This window comes from Psammomys obesus, unplaced genomic scaffold, assembly GCF_907164565.1.
Source record: "Psammomys obesus unplaced genomic scaffold, mPsaObe1.curated_primary_1811, whole genome shotgun sequence".
In the NCBI taxonomy this organism is placed as follows: domain Eukaryota; kingdom Metazoa; phylum Chordata; class Mammalia; order Rodentia; family Muridae; genus Psammomys; species Psammomys obesus.
In genome coordinates, this window is record NW_026596091.1 from 16,941,520 (window position 1) to 16,962,693 (window position 21,174).

The following is a 21,174-nucleotide window of genomic DNA, read 5'->3' on the forward strand; positions in this document are numbered from 1 at the left end:
AGCCCTCTCAGCGTACTTGTGGTTCTGAATGCCTGGCTTTGAACATCGGAGGCAAGTCCTTACAGTCTGAAGGGGAATCTGAAAAAAAAAAAAAAAAAAAAAAAAGTCAAACTTCCCCAAAGTCATCTCATTAGATCTCAGTGCACATTGTAGGGATAAAGATCTTTTGTACATACAGCAGGTATTTGGAAGATTCTGTCTGACAAACTGAAAAGAGACACGGAAGGGCTGTGTTAAGACAAGGATTACCAGGGAGGAGCCCTTATTTTAAGATTTTCCAATGTGTTTGTATTTGGTACCGTTTTAACCTTCCTGCTTCTTCTGATCAAAATGGTTTGCTGCAACTTTTTGGTTGAAAGTAAAAATTAGTTGTATAATATTTTCAGCTTTCTTTTTTCTGGTTTCCCGCACCAAAATTTAATGATCTGGTAATGGAAGGACCTACCCTTCCAGGTGGGAGCACCCACGAAGGGTGCACAGATTAACTTCCACTCTGTTCCCCACAAACTTGCAGATGAGTGAAGCAGACATCAGCTTCCAAAGCAGCCATGCTCCTAGCTCTTGGAATCCATGATTTATGTTCCCTAGCACTTCCGTTAAGAATCCAGGCTGCCAGTGGAATTCAGATTGCTAAACAATTGCCTTTAAAGTGGGGATATTATTCTTATTACTCAGGTAAACCAATGCAATCTCCTAAACCCTTAGAAGTGCCATAGGGAGGCAGACCAGAAGTAAGCATTGTCTGATAGGAGACTTAGTTACTACTGCTGGCTTTGAAGATAAAGGTGGCTGTGTGTGCGTAGGAACCTGGGCAGCCTTAGAAGCTGGGAAGGCAAGAAAGTGAATTCTGTCACTCAGCCTGCCTAGAGGAATGCAGTCTTGGCAGCTGCTGATTTTTCCTCAACAAGAGGCATTTCGGACTTTTGACCCCCAGCGCTAAGATGAAAGTGTGATGATTTACACCACTTAATCTGTGTTAATTTCTCACAGCAGCAGTAGGCAGGTAGGACAGTGAGTTTGACTTATCTATTTATTTATGTATTTATTTACAATGACAACGAAACTAATCAAGCCAAACTGGAATACTCCTCTCTTTTAAGAATGCCTGGACTCCCATTTATACAGCACACTGGCTTCAAAAGGTTACTGATGGGGATATTGGGTTAGTATTTTCCTTATAAAAATAACAATATGCTTTTTTAAATTATTCCTCAGTTATGTGTAAAAAATATTGAAGCGCTTTTGGAAAATCAAGAACATTATTGTTTGGTATATATATATATATGTATATATATATATATGTATATATTTTAAGGCAGTATATGCAAGGTTCTGGATTTGAATCACTGCTACTTGACTATTTGGGAAAATTAACCTCTTGAGTCTCTTTCTTAATCTGTAAAATGGGAAACACACCCACACAAACACACACCAGGCTTACACACTAGGTTCACAGAAAAGTGATAATTTATTCATAGTTCTTGTACACCACCTCGTATGCAATAAATGATCCATCGAATAATGGTGTGAGCTATCACTGTGACGGTTCCATTATCTTTTCGATTACTTTCCTAAAAAAGACCTTTCAAAACCCCTGCTGTGAGAACAACCCACAAGTTTAGTCTTTTTCTTTCAATTTTGTTTTCTGAAAGCACCATAGCAAACTGTTGAAAACGGCATCTCCCTAAGTAACATTTGGCTCTGCGTCAATAATTTTGTCACTAAGGTAACTGATGCGAGAAAAACAAGAAAAGAAAAGAAAAGAAAGGAAGGAGGAAAGGGAAGAGAAGGAAGGAGGAAGGAAGGAAGGAAGGAAGGAAGGAAGGAAGGAAGGAAGGAAGGAAGGAAGGAAGGAAGGAAGGAAATAGACTGGCTCAGAATGGCTAAGACATGGATTGTAATTAAAACTTTCTTGTTATTGGTTCTATTTCCCCGAGTCCGGGCAGAGAAAAAGTCTTCGCCCAGAACCAGGTCTGCCCCACCACGTGGCTCCAGAGCTGGGACCCTCTCCGGATCTCGAGGTGCAGCGCGGGTGCCCGGACGGGGCGAGGTGAGCCTGCTGGGACTGCCGGAGCCCAGCACGCTGCGCAGGTTGCTCGGCCGCATCCGAGACTCCTCGCGCCTCGGTGGACTCTGGCCAGACCCGGGCAGGGGACGCACGAGGCCGGATCTGCTCAACCTCTGGGACGATCCCCGCCCTCCAGCGCGCTCCCAGGTCTCCCTGCCCCGCTGCGGCTCGCTGCGGGCCTCCCCGGGGCTCCGGAAGGGAAGGAGGCGTGTCCGGAGCGGGCGGGCGGGAGCTGTATAAAAAGCGCTGGCGGCGCAGCCGTCCGGGCTTCACTCGCAGCGTGTCTCTGAGACCGAGCGTGCCGCGGGAAAGCAACGGCTGAAGACGGGGCGCTGCGCTCGGGCTACCCAATGCTGGAACTATCTGCAGCCGCTGCTCGTGCAATATGCTGGAGCTCCAGAACAGCTAAACGGAGTCGCCACACCGCTGCCTGGGCTGGATCGCAGCGCTGCCTTTCCTTATGAAGAAGACACAAGTGAGTAGGGCACGCCCGGGAGGAGCTCGGAGGCTTTCCAAGAAAATCGGCGCCCGGAGCCCCCGGTAGCCCGGCGCGCCGTGGGACCGGCAGCCGGGCCATGTGGGACTGCGCCCGCCGGGTGAGCCAGAAGGGTGCGGGGGACGCAGGCATCGTGAGCAAGCCGCAGCCACCGCCCGGGGGAGGGAGGGGGTGAGCCCGGGAGCTGGGGAGTGCTAGGGGTGAGAGGGAGCCGCTGGCAAGTTTGCAGCCCCGGCGGCGAAGTTTGAAGCTGTCAGTCGCCAACCGCGGCGGCAGCCTTCGCTCCCCGGCCTGGGAGTTCGAGTGATCACGGGGAAGGCTTGCTTTTGCACGGGAGGTCTTTCCCGGCGGATTCGGGGAGGTTATGAAACAGCTTCCCACGCGCCACCCTCGCTTGCTCGCTCGCTCGCTCGCGCAGTCGGCTTTATCCGTACCGTCCCCAGGTGGGCGCGGGACGCGGTGCGGACGCGAGTGCAGCCACTGGAGCGGAGCCAGCCCGGAGCTCCTTGGCGGCTGCGCCAGGCGGGGTGCAGAACCTGCCCGGCGGGCGGGGGAAACTTGGCAGCCGGCGAAGTCGGCCGGGTTCACAGCTCTGGGTGGGCCCTCCGGAAAGCTCTAGATGGAGTAGTAGGACCTCCCCACCGCCGACACCCTCTTCCATTACAAAACAGTAAAAGTTCTTTTTTTTTTTTTTTCTCTCTCTCTCTTTTTTTTTAAACTCCTTTCCCCCTTCTTCTTTTAATGTGCACCTCCTAAGGATAGTTATTGAGATAATGCCCAGGGTCGCTAAATTGCTCTTTATGCATAAAACATGGCCCGGGGGTACAATTATGTCTTTTCTTCGTTGACGCACGTATCTGGCTAGGGGTTAGGAAGAGCCACTGAGGTCATCTCATTCTTCTCTGTAGTTCTTTTTACCCTCGCGGTTGTTACCTCTTCATGGCTCTTCCTTTCCGAATTGATCTGCAGTTGGTTGGGTAAAGCTGCGCTTTCACCCCTAGCCCTTCTCTCAACCCCCCCCCCCCCCCCCCCCCCCCGCCTCCCGCTCCATTCTATAGGTGATTGAAATTTCTGAAATAGATGGAAGGGGATGGGATTCGAGGGTGCTCATCTTTGGCTTTGTTAAAAGCATCAGCGTGTTGCAAAGAATTCATTAAGTTACTGGTTACTGGTATTACGTCTTATTTGAAGAAGGTATCTAGGGCGGGAGTCTGACCCATCAGGAAACAGGAAGAATAAAGCACCTTTCCCTGGTTTGGAAAGGGATCCGGTAGGGAGCGTGGCCTGGCATGCCGGAGGTGCTCTCCTTAGAGCACTGACCTGAGTCTGTGAGGCTGGGGGAGAAATGGGACTCAGGTATCCGCCCCTGCGCGCAGGCTAGTTTTTACTCCAGACTTCACACCTGAGATCACTGTGCTCTTGAGATGCGGATGTTAACGAATTCCTGCAACAAAGAAAAGTTTTGCTGTGGTTGCTTGCTGTGTACATGCCTTCTGCGTTGTGGAATAATAAACAAGGGTGGGGTACCTATTTCTTTTTTATACTAGCATCCGCTCACATGAATAATGGTGGCGTCTCTGAGTGGAGCAGCAGGAAGGGAGCTCAAACCTTCTTATTTAAACAAGAAAACAGGAGGCAGACGAGGTTAATGTCCAACACGCCATGGCAGAGCAACGTGCTCTCTAGTGACTTTGAGAGTCAGTAGGATTGATGATCCCTGCACCCTCCTTGCAAAACAAGGGCGAGCTATGTAATCTTCTTCCTCGCTTTGATTAAATGGCTGTGTAAATAGGATTACATGGAATAATTCCATTGAAAACTAGAAAGAGGTCCAGCCAGCCCGAAACACTGTGGCGGTGGCATTCGTGACTCAGTGCTGCCGACCAGAGATATTTGAGACGACTAAGTATTTTAGAAATGTGACCTGTTGGGACCAAGTTAAAGTGCAGGCCCTTTGGGGGGAGCTTGCTGCTGATAAAGGGTTTGCAGGCAAAAAGAAGGGCAGTGCTCTCATTGAATGAAGGCATTCATTGTCTGGACTCTAATGACCTTCAAGGTTTCTTTTAAGGATACGTCTAGCAATTCATAGTCTTGTCCCTGAAAAAAGAGGACAGCACGAAATCAATAAAAATAATCCATTGCAAATAAGGAGGGAATCAGATTCTCTTTCTTGTTGTCAAATCTTCTAATCCAAGAGTTGCAAAGAGATTTTCTGTACAACTCTGCATGTGTGGGTCCTGGTGTGCAAGTGTAGGAAATGGACACTAGGAAGGATCCAGGCTTTTTTTTTTTTTTTTTAATCTGATGTTATTTTTTGCCTGGGAGGAAAATCTATTGTTATTGAATAGTCTATTGTAAATATGGGAATAATACCAACTTCCCTTATAGCCTTCTTGTTCAATATGCTCTCATGACCCAATAAACGAAAAAGAATTTAATGATAACATTTGAAAGGATTTTAATTTAAATTATATAGCTTCACAAGAATCTTGGGAGCACCAGGCATTTTGAGTCTTCAGTCAAGCTAAATAATTGTGAAAATTCCACCAGCAGCCACTTGGGGCTTGATGGATGACTCCTTAATTTACTTGGTAGCAGTGGTGTACTTGAGTATTTGGAAAATAAGTACACAAGCGACAGTCATGAGGACAACCAGAGCAATAAATGATGTCTTAAGTCTGCAATGGGAAATATGTATTGTGTTTTTGAGATTTCTCTTTGTTTCTCCCCCCCCCCCATATTGTAGGAATTTATGGTATATAGAGAAAATTGCATCTCTCGTTTAGAAACTGCTCTTAGCTACTTTTAAAAACACAGGGTTCTTATAGTTACATTACAATGAGAGGCCATGTTGCAATGCCACTGGTGGTTTACTTAAAAGTGTGGTCAGTTTAAGGTGCTTGTATTTATGCCTCATGTTTTAGCTTCCCAACAGGTTTCTAGAGTTACTGTGAGTGTTGTCAGTGTCAGAAATACTGAGACAGGAAAGATCTGTCTTGAAAACAATGCAGAAAGGTCTATTTTAGGAACACTGAAGCACTCGGGGAGGAAACAAATAGAATTTTAGCTTTTACTCTACTAGAAAAAGATCCTCCTTTTTTTGGTTTATGAAATATTTGTTACTTGAGTTACAATGGTAGTTACCTACCATATAGATAAATTAACATATTTGTGAAAAGAGCATTTGAGAATCTTGTCCTTGCATTCACTCAGTTTGCAGTGTATGCTTCCAATAGTTCTAATTTATGTAGCTTTTAATTGATACATTTCTGCCAAGACCTTCAGACTCAAGTGCTAAGTCGATTGCATTTAACATAAAACGGAAAATAACCATATGGAAATCTGAAAGTCAGTGCCAAACCAATTAAAATTGCTAAATTTTATTTATGTCTAACTGTTGAGGTGAAGATAGCAAATTGTGAGTGAACGTTTGTTCCTTAACGACAGGTGATTGATCAAAATCTTACCAGCACCTTAAGTAACATTACAAATAAAATTCCTGCCAAAATAGCTAGTCTTTTGGGTGTTCCTTTCATGTTCCCTTTCTTCTCTTGCCCTGTTGGTGGAGCACCTAAAATACTGTTAGTGGGAGGACCGTAAGCTCTGGCCTATGAACACTTAGGCTCTGATTTCTGTTTCGCCACTTGTGAGAGGAATGACCTTCGGCAAATGGTATCTTGGGATTTCCGTTTTGTAATCTGTATGATGTCTGTAAAATCGTTATAAAGATGTTTCTCAGATGGTGGCTGAAAGGACTGAAGAGGATAAACAGTTTCTGTCCCTGCACAGTAGCTCACTAGTACAGTCGGAAATACATCCCTGAGAATTGTCTTTCCCACCAGCTTAAAAAGCCAGAGGAAAATGATCGCTAAAGAGAAAGCAGAGGACAAGCTTTTCTAAATCTGGATCCTTTAATTCAGTGCCTGGCCTTCATTACCAGCCGACATCTGATTAACAGTTGTCCTTACCACAGGGCCAAACTGCAAATGTGTGGAAACCAGGGTGGCGTTTGGACCTGAGAATGGGAAGCTGACTACAGTTTGCTTTCAAGTTGAAAGTGAATGAGAGAACTAGGGGAGGCACAGAAAGCAGGAGCATGCTTTTGATGTAGCTTCCTGTTTGTGTATTTGTGCTAAGTTCATCCTCTGTGGTTCTGAGAGTCTGTCTCCCTTTAGACTAAGAAGAATTGGTCAGCTTGATGTTGTAATTGCTTTTCTCAGTGAGGATGTACATTCATTTACTCTTTATTGCCTTAACCAGGCAACAATCAGTGATATTTCTCCTTGCATTATCTAAGTTTGGGGACCCCCTTTTTTTCAACCACCTTAATGTTACCATCTGTAAATTGGGGTAAGACATTTGGATATTAATCTCTGAGGAAAAAAAATCTCTTTTCTGTTCAAGAACGTGAATCACCAGAGGCTGTAGGAATTCTGCTTTTGGTCTTAGTCACCTGTGTGATGAGAGAGGACACCCAGATGAGACTCTTGAACAGTGCTCTCCATTCGGGGCTGTGTGTACAGGCTCTACTTCATGGAAACCACGGACTCCAGCCTTGCTGATTTATAGATGCCACAAGATATTTTGCCTTTTCACTTAATTATGGGCATACTAAAAACTGTTTACCCGGGGCTGGGGCTGGCATTATCATTATCCTTCCCTACCTATTTCAGTCTATCCAGAAAGAAAAGAGAAGGTGGAATGCTTTTCATATAATTAGGCCTCCAGGTTCTTTTTTTTATTTTTTATTTTTCAAAAGTGTGATGTGTGTCGTCCAAGGGAAGACTGTTGTGTTACTGGCTATATTCTACAGGCTTGCTTATTAGGAGACTCTGTTCTTTTCTTAACCTGAATACTGAGTTGTGTGACTTCGGGAAATTATTTGAACCTCTCCTAACCTGTTTCCTCAGTCGAAGGAAGGGAAAATAAGACTGGTTATTTCTAAGTGCCTCTGCTTCTAAGTATCTTTCTCTTCTAAAATACTAAGAGAGAAGGTTGAACCAGGTGGCCTGGGAGCCTCCATTAGTTCTGAGATTTATATGGCTGTTGCTTCTGTGTGAAAACAATAAATATATTGCTGTTGCTTTAGGATGATGATGAACCTGCAGGTGGGAAAGACCCTCAGATTTATGTTTAGACTGTTGTTTCACGTACTGCCTGTTATTTCTTTAAAACAAAAATGATATTTGTAGTTGAAGAAGACCTCTATTCTCTTCTAATCTGAGTACTCTGAGCGAGGAAGAATCTGAAACAGAATCAGACAGTCCTAGGATATGTATTTTCTGAGACAGTGTTTTCCGTGTCTGCCTGCTCAGTGGCTGATGTGGCAGAAAACATCATGAGTACAGAGAACCAGAGAAAGAGGCTGTGCACCTGTTCTGTCTCCAGGCGTGTGACCCTGGTCCAGTACCGAGTCTCTTGTGGCCTCTATCCACAAGTTAATACTGAAAAGATACTGGACATGACAGGCAACAGCTGAGGCCACAGAGGTGGACAGAGCAGAGAGCCTTGGGGGAAGGCTAGCTCTGTGGTGTTTCGCCAAGTCCTTGCTTGCCTAAGCATTTACCAGGTTCCAGGGCATCTCTCGTGCAATCCCTGTCAACTTTATTTCCTTGGTTAATACTGGATACAGGACTCATAGCCAAAGGCAGATTTTCTTTAGATGTCAAAAGCCACGCTTCTCCTTGTTGACATCAGAATATTCAAAAGCCAGCTGGACCTTCCTGCAGCCAAGAGACTGGAGATTCCTCTGAAACTTATGCCATGGAGATGGCAATAATGCTCAATTCTGAGTGCTGCCAGAGCGCAATGAGTCGCCTATTAAAAGAAAGTTCGCAACTGAGGCAATACTCCAGATAATTAAAAAAAAAAAAAAACAAAGACAGCACAGCTCTCCTTTGGTCATCTGGATGCAGATTTAGCACTTGACTTGCACCTGTAGTGGCTGGCTGCGCTTGGCTTTCTTGAGTGCTGTGGATTAGAGCCTGGTTTTATTGGAAGGGGTGTGATTAGGTGGCCTTTTTTTGTGTGTTCTCTGTACACAGACGACAGCTGAAACATCTCCTGGTTGCCTTGCAAAGAATGCCTTCGCTCTCTAGGGCGACCTCAAAAAGGGGTGTGAAAGGAGCACAGGCAAACTCATCCATCCACAGAACCCACATAGAAAAGCAAGTCTGCGTCATCTTTGCAGAAAGGGCATCTCTGCTGTGTAACTGTGTCCCTGTGTAAACCTTGGGGGTTAGTGCACAGCCTGGCCCGGGGTGGGGGGGTCGGGGGTTTGGTTTGCTTTGTACACACATTATTGTGTAGCCACCAGCAGTCCATCTTAGGAACAAAAGCCCCGTGGGAGCTTAGAACATTTTTTTTCCTTTTCACCTTGATGTATGGGAAATCTCTGAAACAAGCGACCATTTCCATTTCAGTGTGCTTACTAAACTCTGGGTGAATCACGTCTCATTACTGGTTTGTGTGTGTTTGAGTGAGCATAGTCAAGCTTGCTGCCAACACTCAAAACTGTATAGTGGTTGGTGCCTCTGGAGAGTCCCCAGGAACTCCACTGTGATGAGCTTTCTGCTGTATTCTGGGTCTCCCCATCCCCATCCTCGCAGCAACTACCCCGTGAGAACACACCAGTTCCTGGGTTTGGAAGAAGAGAGCTAACAGAGAAGTGTGCTTCTGTTATGAAGGTTTTGCTACCTCCTGGGATCTGCACTGTGGCTGTGCCGTCTCTTAACACTGTTGAAACGCACAGTCCTGCTGAATGTTAGCTGGATGAGCCCTGGGAAGGGAGAGTAGAGATGTTTTCACAGGAACAGGTTTCCAGTATGATCTGGGAAACCCAAGAACTGCAGAAGAGAGCTGTGGAGTCCTATGCGGAGCTTTTATTTATGCTTCATGTCACCTCACACGTTAACACCTCTGAAATCATAAACACATCAGACATTTCCAGTTCTCACGACCAACTCGGACCTCCGTGGCTGCTTTAGCCTGGATCTGTGACACTTTCAAAAAGAGTATGTTTTGTAGGCCTTACAGGAGAGCTTTGGTGTGCTTTCTGTCACTTGGGCTCCTCCTGCTGTGTGGTGTGAGTGCACAGGGGAGCGCTGGCACTACTGCAGTGTCATAGAGGGGCCAATCAAAGGAAGAGCATTAACATGGAGTGCTTAATACTTGGAAGACATTAATTTTGTGTAGAAATGCAATTGCCATAGCTTTTCTCTTTTTGTCTATTAAAAACTTAAATCCTTCCTAGGAGTGTATTTTAAACCCTTTATATATGTTTATAATGTTTAAGAGCCACACCAGTTGATACCCTAACACTATTTAGAAGACAGTAGAAACCTTTTTCCACTCTTAGAATTGTTTGGTAATTTACTAAGCTAGATAGTTTAATTTCATGAAAATGTACATTTCACTGTGAAGAATTTTAATTTTAAAAATCAGGAATAGCTTTTTAATACTTATAGCTAGTTTTAAATCTGCCATTCATAATTAAAAGAAGATTCATTCTAAGCCCTTTATATGCCTCAACATTTTAAACAATTAGACTTTTAAATACAAAGCGAATTTGGCCACAAACTTCTGAACACATGCTCGCATATTAATAACTCCACTTGAAAGGATCAAAATTCACTATAACCTATGTAAAGAATTAAAATGTGAAGCTATAAAGTTGCTTTATTTTATTAAAGTAGATCCATAATTAATTAATTCATTTACTTTTTTTTTTTGGTAGACACAGGGCTTCTCTGTGTAGCCTTGGCTGCCCTGGACTCCCTTTGTAGATCAAGGTGGCTTGGAACTCACAGGGATCCGCCTGCCTCTGCTTCCTGGAGTGCTGGGATTACAGGTGTGCACCACCTTGCCTGGCTCATTTACCTTTTTTTTTTCTGGGAGGTGGATGGTATTTCTTTTTAAATTTCATTTGGCAGGTGAGGAAACTAATGATTTTCTCAATGAATTTGTGTCGTTGCCATTACTGTCACCCAAAGAGATGAAGTGTGACTCAACAAGTACATTAGTGTGACTTATTCATTACTTTGGAGATAGCAATTCTGTTTACAGGAACACTAAATAAAAAGCAAATGTGACTCAGATAGTGCAAATGGCTGCCAGTAATGGAATTTGGACAAAAAGTCGTAGTTACTGTTGCCTAGCAGAATGGCTCATGTTAGATGCTCAGTCAATACACAGTGAAATAAACACATGTCTAATTCAGGTTGTTGACTACTCGTGCAACTGTTTGCAAGCTTTTCTTTCTTAAAAAATAAAATACTGAATTTTTAAAGAATAGTACTCATTTCATGTGCAGATAATTGTAGAGGCGGCTTAGCTCACCACTAACAGGAATAATTTCCAGTGGGCAGGCGATTCATTTAGTTCTACGGACCACATCCTCTATTGCTAGAGACCGTAAGAGCGAATAGAGCCGAGGATGAGCCTAGTCACTGCTTTAGTCACTTACTGCCTTTGTGACCCTCACTCGGTTTTTTTTTTTTTTTTTTTTTCTCTCAGAACTTTCCTTTCCCCATATTTAAATGGGCAGCAGTAACTACAGGGAGTTTTCATGGGACAATCAAATGGGAGGCTATGAGCTGTCTGGCAACTGGCACCTCACATATTACCATTTCAGTGAGCGGTACCCCAAAGGAGCCGCTGCCTAAGAAGTGAAAGAGCAGTCTACTGGTTAAGGATAGTAAGAGTAGTTACTAACAGAGTGTGCGTTGATCTTACTATGAAGAAGACACTGAGCCACAAACTATGCAAGATTTTCAAGCAAAAATATCTTGAAGCACATCATACAATGACCCAATTCCAGCCTTTGCCAACACTGAGTTTTTCAAAATAAAGAAAGGAAAGTTCAGATGGGTTCTGAAGATTTGCGTAGGGTTAACAGGGAAAGAATGCAAGGAAGTCTAAGGATTTAGAAGTGGAAGCCACACCTGTTGAATTCTAGAGACTGGGCTCCTCTAAATCGCTGACTTGTCACACACCCGTATTTACGCACATGCTTAGAGATACCACCTGTGCTATGGTCTTGTTCCCCCAAGGCAAGGTGCCGAAGGCTTGGCGCCAGCTGTGATGCTATGGGGAAGTAGTAGAGTTTTTGGGAGGTGGACCTTGGGAAAGGAAGTTAGATCATCCAGTGCATGCTCTCGAAGGGAATGCTGGGGCCCTGGACCCTCCTCTTCCTTTCTGGCATCTGTGAACAGTCCTCAGCCATACCAATTCCACTATGGTGTACAATAAGCCCAAAGCCATGGGGTTATGTGACCATGTGTTACACATAGTCTTGGTACCTCAAGGCCAACCAAGCCCTTCTTTCTTAAAAGTTAATCATCTCATCCCCCCCCCCCCCCCACAGCTATGGAAATGAACGTAACTTGTAAGGTTTGATTGGCTGTTGTTGCTGCCTCCTCTTCATTCCCCCCACCCGCCAGTCCAGTCTTTCTCCTTCCCCTCCTCTTCCTTCTTCCCCCTCCTCCCCCCTCTCAGTCCTTCTCCCTCCCCTCCTCCACCCTCTCCTCCTCCCAATTCTCCTTCCTCTGCTCCTTCTTCTCCTCTTCCCCCTCCTCCTCCTGCTGTACCTCCATTTCTGTTTAAACCAGGGAACCTGAAAGCAGGCAGAGTTGGCAAGCGTCCAGTTAAGTGGAAATTTTGCTTCGATTCCAGCCTCTCCGTGCTGTTCACAAGTGTCAATGGTTATGTTTGAACAGTGCCCTGCAAGTCAGAGATCCTGGCCTTCCTAGGCAGCTCTCCAACCCTCATTTCCGGAACTGCCCAGTGCCCTGTCGACTGTTATAGGGGAGGCCTGTGGTAAACTGTAAAAAACAAACAAACAAACAAACAAACAAACAAAAAACCCATTTTACTTGATGGATCTGAAACCTTGGTGTCTTTCAAGTAAAGTAGCGTTTGAAAATTTAAAATATTTCTAAATATATTAAAATTACAGTTCTAGATAATTTATTGGAGGTAGAGGGATGCTCCATGGATTACTTTTGACAATTTGCTCCGACCCTTTTCCCAGGTTTTTGAAGACAATTTTAAATCTCCACAATCAGATAAGGAAACTCATAAAAATGCCTTTATAATTGATAATGTCTGGGATTTAAGTCTGTAATTCATTTGTATTGTGGCCTTTGCTTTGGAGTTCCATACCATCTCCACAAAGACCACAACACAAATAATATAAAGATATTTAGAACCATGCCCCAGGATCACAAGTGTTCACTGTGTGTGCCTGGCTTTTTATGTGCCTGCTGGGGGATCCGAACTCAGAACGTCATGCTTGCAGAGCAAGCATTGTATTGACCTGAGCCCAAAGTGGTAACTTTTTTAACAGACAATTGTTCTAGCATCTTTAGCAACAGTATTGGCGTGGAACTAATTAATTTGTGGTGTAGTGCACGGCAAACAGGAGGCTCAGTAAGCAGAGGACAGCAGATGCCCTGCTCTTCCCTCTGTCCCGGTCTTTCCATTTGTCAAGTAGAGTGAGCAGTTGCACGTTTCAGGAGACTCTGAAGGATAAAAGAAGCAATCCACAGGAAGCACTTGAGCCAGTGCCTTGCAAAAAGGGAACACTAAACACCCAGTGAAGTTACTATATTCGCTTGAAGCCATCAGTAGCGTAGTGGCCATCTGTAGTGATGCCTCATTTCTTACAGAAACCAGTCATCAAGCCCCAAATGACCGCAAGGGTGAATGGGAAGATTAGAAGCACTTATCCAGTCTTAAGAGAGTTTACCAAGAGCAAAGTTCCTTTTCTGTCATGTGCCCAAGGCCAGGAGGTCTGTTTTCAAAGATCACATGTATGAGTTTGGTGGGGGAGGGAGGGGTGGGGAGGTGGGGGGCAGGGAGGGAGGATGGCACAGTGTTTACCTTTTCCCATTTTGATAATTCCCTAGGTGGTTTTTTTTGTTTTTTTTTTTTTAAATTTGAGAGGTGTCAGTTGAGGGAGAGAGGGAAGGGTGCTGCTTCTGTGTTAAAGAGCACCTAGGTTTTACCTCTGGCTCTGCCCCTGGGCTGCTGTGGGGTCTTGGGCAATGTATTTGTCTTTGTTTAACCTTTCTGTAACCTTAGGTAAAATGGAGTGATGAGACTTTGTAGCCTCTCTTTCTTCCTTCTTTGTTTGCGTTTTCTCCCTCCTCTCCTTTGTTTCTTCCCTTTGCACCCCCAGCCCCCCTTTAAATCTAGAAATAACATGTATGATGAACTTTCTCAGAATTCGTCTATGATAAGTATTTTGTAGAACTGGGGATTGCTTCCCTAGCGTGTGAAAGGCCCTTTCTATCCCTAGTTACAACATGCAAATGGAAGGAAATCTTCCAGAGTTAACACATTTTATACTATATTGTAAGCCAGCAAATTCTGTTTTTTGAGTGTTAGCTGGCCATACACATAGGAGAAACATGAGTGAGGAGGAGGCTTATAGCTCTCTCAGCCACTTAGGCCATTATAGCTGATTTTCTTTTTTTCTCGAGGCCTCATATCTTCATCTAGATCAGTGGCTCTCAACCTTTCCCATGCTGCGACATTTTGATACAGTTCCTCATGTTGTGATAATCCACAACCATAACATTATATCATAACTGCAATTCTGCTACCATTATGGATTGTAATGTAAATCCCGGGTATTTAGAATATCTGACATGCGAGCCCTGTGAAAGAGTCCTCACCCCCAACCAGGTTGAGACCCACAGGTTGAGACCCACGGATCTAGACAAAGGGAGATCAGGGCAATTTACAGTCAGAAGAACACAGGATTAAAGGAGGTAGTGCAGGAAAACTGTCTAACTTTGGGTGCCATGCTCTGACAGTAATGTCCCTTCCTGATCTTCCAGGAGGCACTCTCTGTCTACTCTGTCAGTTTATTCCATGGGTAGGATGGCTATGATCATTTTAAGGGTGTTTCCACTGAAAAGCAAAGCAAGATTATGGGCAATATGCGATGTGAGGTTGTGTCACTACAGACAGCCTAGCAAAAGACTTGGATGTTCGTAAGGAGGCTGACCCAAATTTTTGAGAGTCAAGGGAGAGGAATGGATAGGTTAGTGTTCTATAGACTCTTTTGTCCTATTCTGAAGCAGAAGTCATACTGTCATGAGCCTAGAGTAAGGGGAAAAAATTCAAACAAGTCATAAAAACATTTTCAATATCTGTTTATTAACGCCTTTCAACTTTTTTTTTTTTTTTTTTTTTGGTTGTCGAGGTTGCTCTTCTTGGGTGCAATCTATTTCTCTACTATTTAGATTTCCTCATTTGTAAAATGAGACTACAATCTAATTCCTAAGGTGGTTCCAAGCATTAATGACTATGTAAAGGGAGAGAGCCTGGTTACCAGAAACTTAAGTAAATATTTCTTGCTTCCAGTTAAATTTTTTGTTGTTGTTTTGGGATATAATATTGTTGTTAAATTTTTTTTTTGTTTGTTTGTTTCTTGGTTCTTGAGACAGGGTTTCTCTGTGTAGCCTTGACTGTTCTGGAATTTGTTCTCTAGACCAGGCTGGCCTTGAGCTCACATAGATCCTCCTGCCTCTGCCTCCCCAGTGCTGGGATTAAAGGCATGTGCCACCACCATCTGACTTGTTAATTTTTTGTTACTTTAATAAATGTAGGAGAAACACAGTTTGAAATATTCATGTTTTGTTTCTTGTACAATTGAAGTAAACCAAAAGCCTCTTCCCAGTGATTCTGTTCAGAGCTTAAGGGCTTAATTGTCCAGGTTAATCTGGGAATAAGTTTTGTATCAGTCAAGCCAGATGCAAGTTTCTTTTTATCAGTCCATTAGCTCAGGTAAACAAGCATTCCGTTCTTTGACAGAACATTAAATTGTTATGTTTCTTTAATGGTGTGCTGATGTGTTCAAAGCACTTGTGAGAGAGGAAAAACAGCTCCTGTTTTCTAATCTTTTCCAGCCTCACAAGCGTTTTCAAGGGTTTCTTGCCTGAATCTTTGACTAAACTCACCAAGCCAGAAGTGTGTAGAGTAAAACTGAGCTCGAACCCCAAAAGTCCAACCAAAGGAAAACAGACGGGAAATCTGTCATTCCTGGTGGTGGTGGTAGCAGGTAGTGACGGCGGGGTGGCGTGTGACGGTGTACTAGGGCGATGGGATGCTGGGTGTTGTTGATGCTGGTAGTAGGGTGTTGGTGGGTAGTGCGGTCCTATGTAGTCTGCTTGTGACTTCCTTCCCTCAAGGAAGAGAACAGTCAAGACACACTAGGTATGCCTGTATGCCTGTGAATGGCTTAGGAGCAGAGTTGGATTTTAAAAGACCCGAGGTAGGTTTCTACTTTTCCCTAAGGGTCTCTGTTGCCCTAGTTCTTTGAGGGAGAATCCAGGAAAAGCAGAATAAGAACTTGAAAGGCAGCACAGGAGACTCACACCGTAAATTCGGTTGTCTGGGACTGACCTGTAGTTATGACACAGAGAAGGTCGGTGGCGTCTAGAAACTTAGGTGTTCTCCTTAGTGTGCACTGTGCAAGAGTGTCCAGGCAAGGCTGACTGTCTGACTGACCTGGCCAAAATCTTCCACTGGTCTTTGCAGTACCGGGATAAACTCCAAGTCTGTGGCACACTAGTGAAGGTCCTCTGTGGTTATCTCCTCCGCACCCTGGGTAATAAATGTCACTTCAGCATCTTCTCATCATGAACAGAGGTATTCACACCATAGCTCATGTTCTTAAAGGCCCTGTGGTGACTCATTTACTAATGCAGATGAGTCTTTTTTTAAAAATTATTTTTATATTAATTAGATTTTATTCACTTGGTATCCCAGCTGTAGCCCCCTCCTTCATTCCCTCCCAATCCCATCTTCTCTCCCTCATCTCCTCCCATGCCCCTCCCGAGGTCTACTGATAGGGGAGGTCCTCCTCCCCTTCCAGTAGATGAGTCTTTCTCCAGGACTAGTCATCCAGGGCAACCATTTGCCATTCTTTCCTTCCTCCCTCCCTGAGCACTTATTCTCTCTCTCTCTTTCTCACTCTCTTCTACCCCCTCACACACACACAAAATCATATTAGAAATAGTATTACAATCACTTGAAATTCTTTGTTCCACTTTGCAAGATAAATTACATTGCTTATCTTCTTATAGTAACACAGTGCCAAAGTCTTTGTGAAGATTTTGTTAACTGAACTACAATTTTTTTTTAAGATTTTACTACATTTATATAGTGTGTGCATACTGCGGCATGTGTGGAAGTCAGGGGAAGACTTGCAAGCTTGGGTTATTCTCTTTCCACCGTGTAGGTCCTGGGAATTGAACTTAGGTGGTCAGGCTTCTCTACATCCCTGAACTAAGATTTTAGTGAGTCATGATTGGTGGCTCAGGAAAACATCCACCACCTCCAGCACCACTCGATCTAAGCATGGATCTGGGTACTACTGAATCGTTTTATGCTTAGGCATGAGTTGACACATTGTTGGCATCAAGGAGGGTACGTTGGACAGTAGGAAGAAATGAGTAATATTACTATTATGCATCAGAGTCCATGAAAACACATGAAACCATGCGCATACCAGTCCCCTGCATAAACACCCATGTTGTCCAAGCATAATTCTGCTCAGAGAGGGAAATGATAATGACTCTTCTTGAGGTTATGGAAGACAGTGGGCAGCTGCTTGGCTTTTTTTTAAGGCAACCTTCCTCAGACTGTGACCCAGCTCCTCATGTTGTGTGATTTCCCAACCATAAAATTATTTTGCTGCTATTTCATAACTATAGTTTTGCTACTTTTATGAGTTGTAATGTGAATATTAGTGTTTTCGGATGGTCTTAGATGATCCCTGTAATAAGGGGATTCAGCTCCTAGGGGGTCGCAACCCTCAGATTGAGAACCACTGCTTTAAGGAAATAGCACAATAGCTTGAAAGGCAAATACCAATTGCAGCTAATTGTAGATATATGGAATTATATATAGAGATATATATAGAATTAAGAGCTAGTTAGAGTTTAGAACTAATGCTGTTCATCTTGCATGCCATATTCTTAACTGTGAGTTAAGTGTGTTCCATACATTATATCCTAATTTGCCCTGTCTGTGAGAGTGGCAATGTGACAGTTCCATTTTACAGAAGAAGAATATGGGTTCAGAGAGGTTAAGCAAGTAGCTCATTCTATAACTGTCAGACATCATCTGGTCTGTTCCCAGTTACAAAGTTAGTGGTAACGCTGTGGAAGAAAGTCAGAGTAAATGTATCACCTCGCCCTGGTTACCCGTATTCACCATGCTTCCTTCAAATATCTTCCCATGTTTTAGATTAGGTAATAGGTACCCTAGGTGGCCAGTGCAGGGCACATGCATAGGGTGTTGTAACTACGTGCCAGTTCTGAGTCATGTAAACTGAAATGTCAGTACTGTAACAGTGTGAGAAGCTTCAGATGGTCCCATCAAGAAGATATTTATCAATGAAAGGATGACATGGTTAAGGAGTTTAGCAGAACAATATTCCCATGATTAAGATTAGAGATGATGTCGGTGTGGAGTAAGGTCTCTGGAGAAGGCTTCACAAGAAGGGATGTTTTTAGGTAGCATGTGTTCTTAGAGGGCAGTATCTTAGGCATGGGAATGGTGGTGTATGTTGCCATGCCAGTACTAAGGAACTGAAGGCTGGAGAATTGCTGCAGAGTTCAAGGCGAGTTGGACCACATAGCAAAACTTGGTCTCAAAACCAAGCAACGAACAAACAAAATCCAGATAAACAAGTTAGTAGTTCCAAAACCAGCATGCCTTTCAAATTTTAGATAACTTTTATCACAAAGGGCAAAGTTCAACTCTTGCCTCAGTTTGCCAGTGGACCTCCAGAAAGAGACCGTTAGTGAGGGGAGGAGATAACAGAGAAAAGCGAGCAATGGAGGCTCATTCAGGAAGGTCAGGGCAGCCTTGGCGCTGGGACTCTGTAGCAGCTGAAGCATGTCGTCTTAATTTCATTTAGCTGGATGCCCTGCTCACAGGCCCCTCTCTTCGTTTCCTGAGGAAGTCATCCCATCCCCATCCCTTGCCATCTGGTGAGAGAGCCTCTTTGCTTCCCAAACAGTCTAATGTTTACATTTCTTCCTCCACCCTCTTTTGAATCCTTAGCAAAGCAGCTGGTTTGAAAAGAAGCCCAAAGGATTATCCTGAGAGGGTTTACCCACTTACCCTCTTTCCTGTCCATAAGAGAAAGTTTCTTTCTTCTTTTCCCAGCATGACTTATTGTGGGGACGTGAAATCTTGAAGTACATTTTTTTCCTTCTTCTTCTGATTTCTAAACTTACATTAATTGGTGATTTTCTTGAAGTCTCACAGAAGGATGGATTTCAGAACATCATATTATTGTTTATTTAGAACATTAATGCATAATCTTTAAGAACATTTAATAATGCCAGTGGCGCTACATACCTTTAATTCCAGTACTGTGATAGCAGAGACAGGTGGATCCCTGTGAGTCCCAGGCCAAACACAGATACGCAGTGATACCCGATTTCCCCAAACAAACAAGCACTTAATGATAACAGCAATACCTGCTGTTACCAGCTATGCTGATACATTACAAATACAATATCTACTTCTTTTTACTTCTGGCATGCATGACTTTAGAATATCCTTTAGAGTCTTATTATACAGAATGCTATGTTTAGTTTCCTAGACCTCATGGTGAAAAAAATTGAACAGCTTAAAGAAATTGAAAATTGAAAAGCTTAAAAAGTGAGCTTGCTTCACTTACTCATTCTTATTAGCATGAAAATGCAATAAGTAAGCGTCTTTTGCGGAGGGATGAGTACCAACATGAGTTAAATGACATGCCACTTCTGTTTCTTCTAAAAAGTCACATAAGAGGGTGCGTCAGCACTGTGCCACGTGACCTTGAAGAAGGTGCAGCGAGTATTGTTCAAGAGTCAAAGTGAAAAACTGGACTGGCATACAAAAATGCCATCCCTATGAGTGGTTTTTGGCCTGCCTTTGTAGGGATGACAGATAAATTAAGAGTCATCCAAAGCTTTGGGAAGGGATGTGATTAGCATTTAAAAGAGTAACCTATCTTATCACTTCCAAATGTGTCTGTCCCTGGGTGAAGTCTTACTTCCTGTGTGTGTTTCCTGTGCAGAGTGGCCATGAATACACATATATACATACATATATACATATATATATATAATGAAAAGTTGCTTTAAGAATTTGGATTGATTGTAGCTTGTTTGCATTATGCGGAGAAAGTTCTAGAAGCATGAAATTTTAGACTCCTCAGAGACTTGCATACTGCTGTGTGGGAACAATATAAGAAAGTGACTTTCCTAGGCTACCTTCACCTACTTCTCCACAAGGAGAACTCAGGATTGAACCACCATCACTCAGACTTACTATGTATTTGCACCATCGTCTAGGAGAGGATTTTTCTAATGGTTACTTATTCATGAAAACCTACTTAGCAGTTTTATACTGTTTCTGAAAGCCAGAGATACAGTAATAAGCACACCACTTTCAGTTCCTCTGGTCTCCACGGAACTGGCAGAAGGGAAGCAGAGAAGCATTTCATTCATTAATAGTTAGATCTTAGAACTCTGCAGTGACTAAAACCAAGAGTAAGAGGTGTGACCATGGTTTATGCACAACTGTGAGAAGACTCTTGTGACATTCATTCATTCATTCATTCATCCATCCATTCATTCTTAAAATATTTACAAAAGGCTTTTTCAAACTTGACACTAGTCTAACCTCTTTTGACAGAAGAGTGAAAGATTGAAAGTCCTGTCTTACGATGTGTATACTCGAGTGTGGGAGACAGATAAGCAAAACTGGTTAGGGATGTTGCAGCTCAACCCCATTTAGCAGACACCATCTGCTAAAGATTGAACTAAACACTACTGGAACTTCCTCTTTGCCCATTTCATATACTTAGGATTATTCTCAGTATGGTGGATGAAGATGTTGCAAGTATCATGGTCTACACTGTATAAAAGAGCATTCAATTGTAGAAGGATTGATTTTTGTTTTTTGTTTTTTTTTGGTGTGTGTTTATGTGGTTTGTTTTTGGACACAGGGTCTTGCTGGCCTGTAACACATTCCATAGCCCAGGGTAACCTTAAATCATGTCAGTCCTTTTGCCTCAGACTCCTAAGTGATGAGATTACAAGACTATAACATCACACCTGGCATTGTGCAACTCTGAGGAGTTGTGTAGGCATGGTGAACAATATACACCACTCACAAATGTGGAAGAGTACACACTACAAGGAACAGGTTAAGGCAGAATAGGAATGTGGAACCCTCACTCCTACATTCTATATACACTCACCACAAGGGGCAGATGATGAGTGTATCTTCTAGGTTTCCATACATGTTTTTGCCCTGGGTAACTCAGGGATAGAGTGCTTGCCTACCGTGTGGAAAGAAGTAAGCAAAAATCAAGTGGATAAAAATAACCATTTACTTGAAGCAAGACTGTCAAGAGTTCAAGGCTAGCCTGGAATACATAATAATTATCAAGCCATTCTTGGTTACAGAGTGAGTTCTTGTCTCTCTCTCTCTCTCTCTCTCTCTCTCTCTCTCTCCACACACACACACACACACACACACACACACACACACACACAGCATTTCTGGCGATGGAAATGACTTTGACGAGAAG

At 43.4% G+C, this 21,174-nt stretch overlaps 1 protein-coding gene across 2 annotated transcripts in view; it reads left to right on the forward strand.

The window, feature by feature from the left end:
- Positions 1-2,291: 2,291 nt before the first annotated feature.
- Kitlg (KIT ligand) overlaps positions 2,292-21,174 on the forward strand; it is an 86,711-nt gene continuing 67,828 nt past the window's right edge. For both annotated transcript variants that reach the window (XM_055627966.1, XM_055627967.1), the window contains exon 1: positions 2,292-2,543. In XM_055627966.1, the coding sequence (XP_055483941.1) occupies positions 2,529-2,543 (15 nt within the window). In that variant the 5' untranslated portion in view covers positions 2,292-2,528. The remainder of the gene's footprint in view (positions 2,544-21,174) is intronic.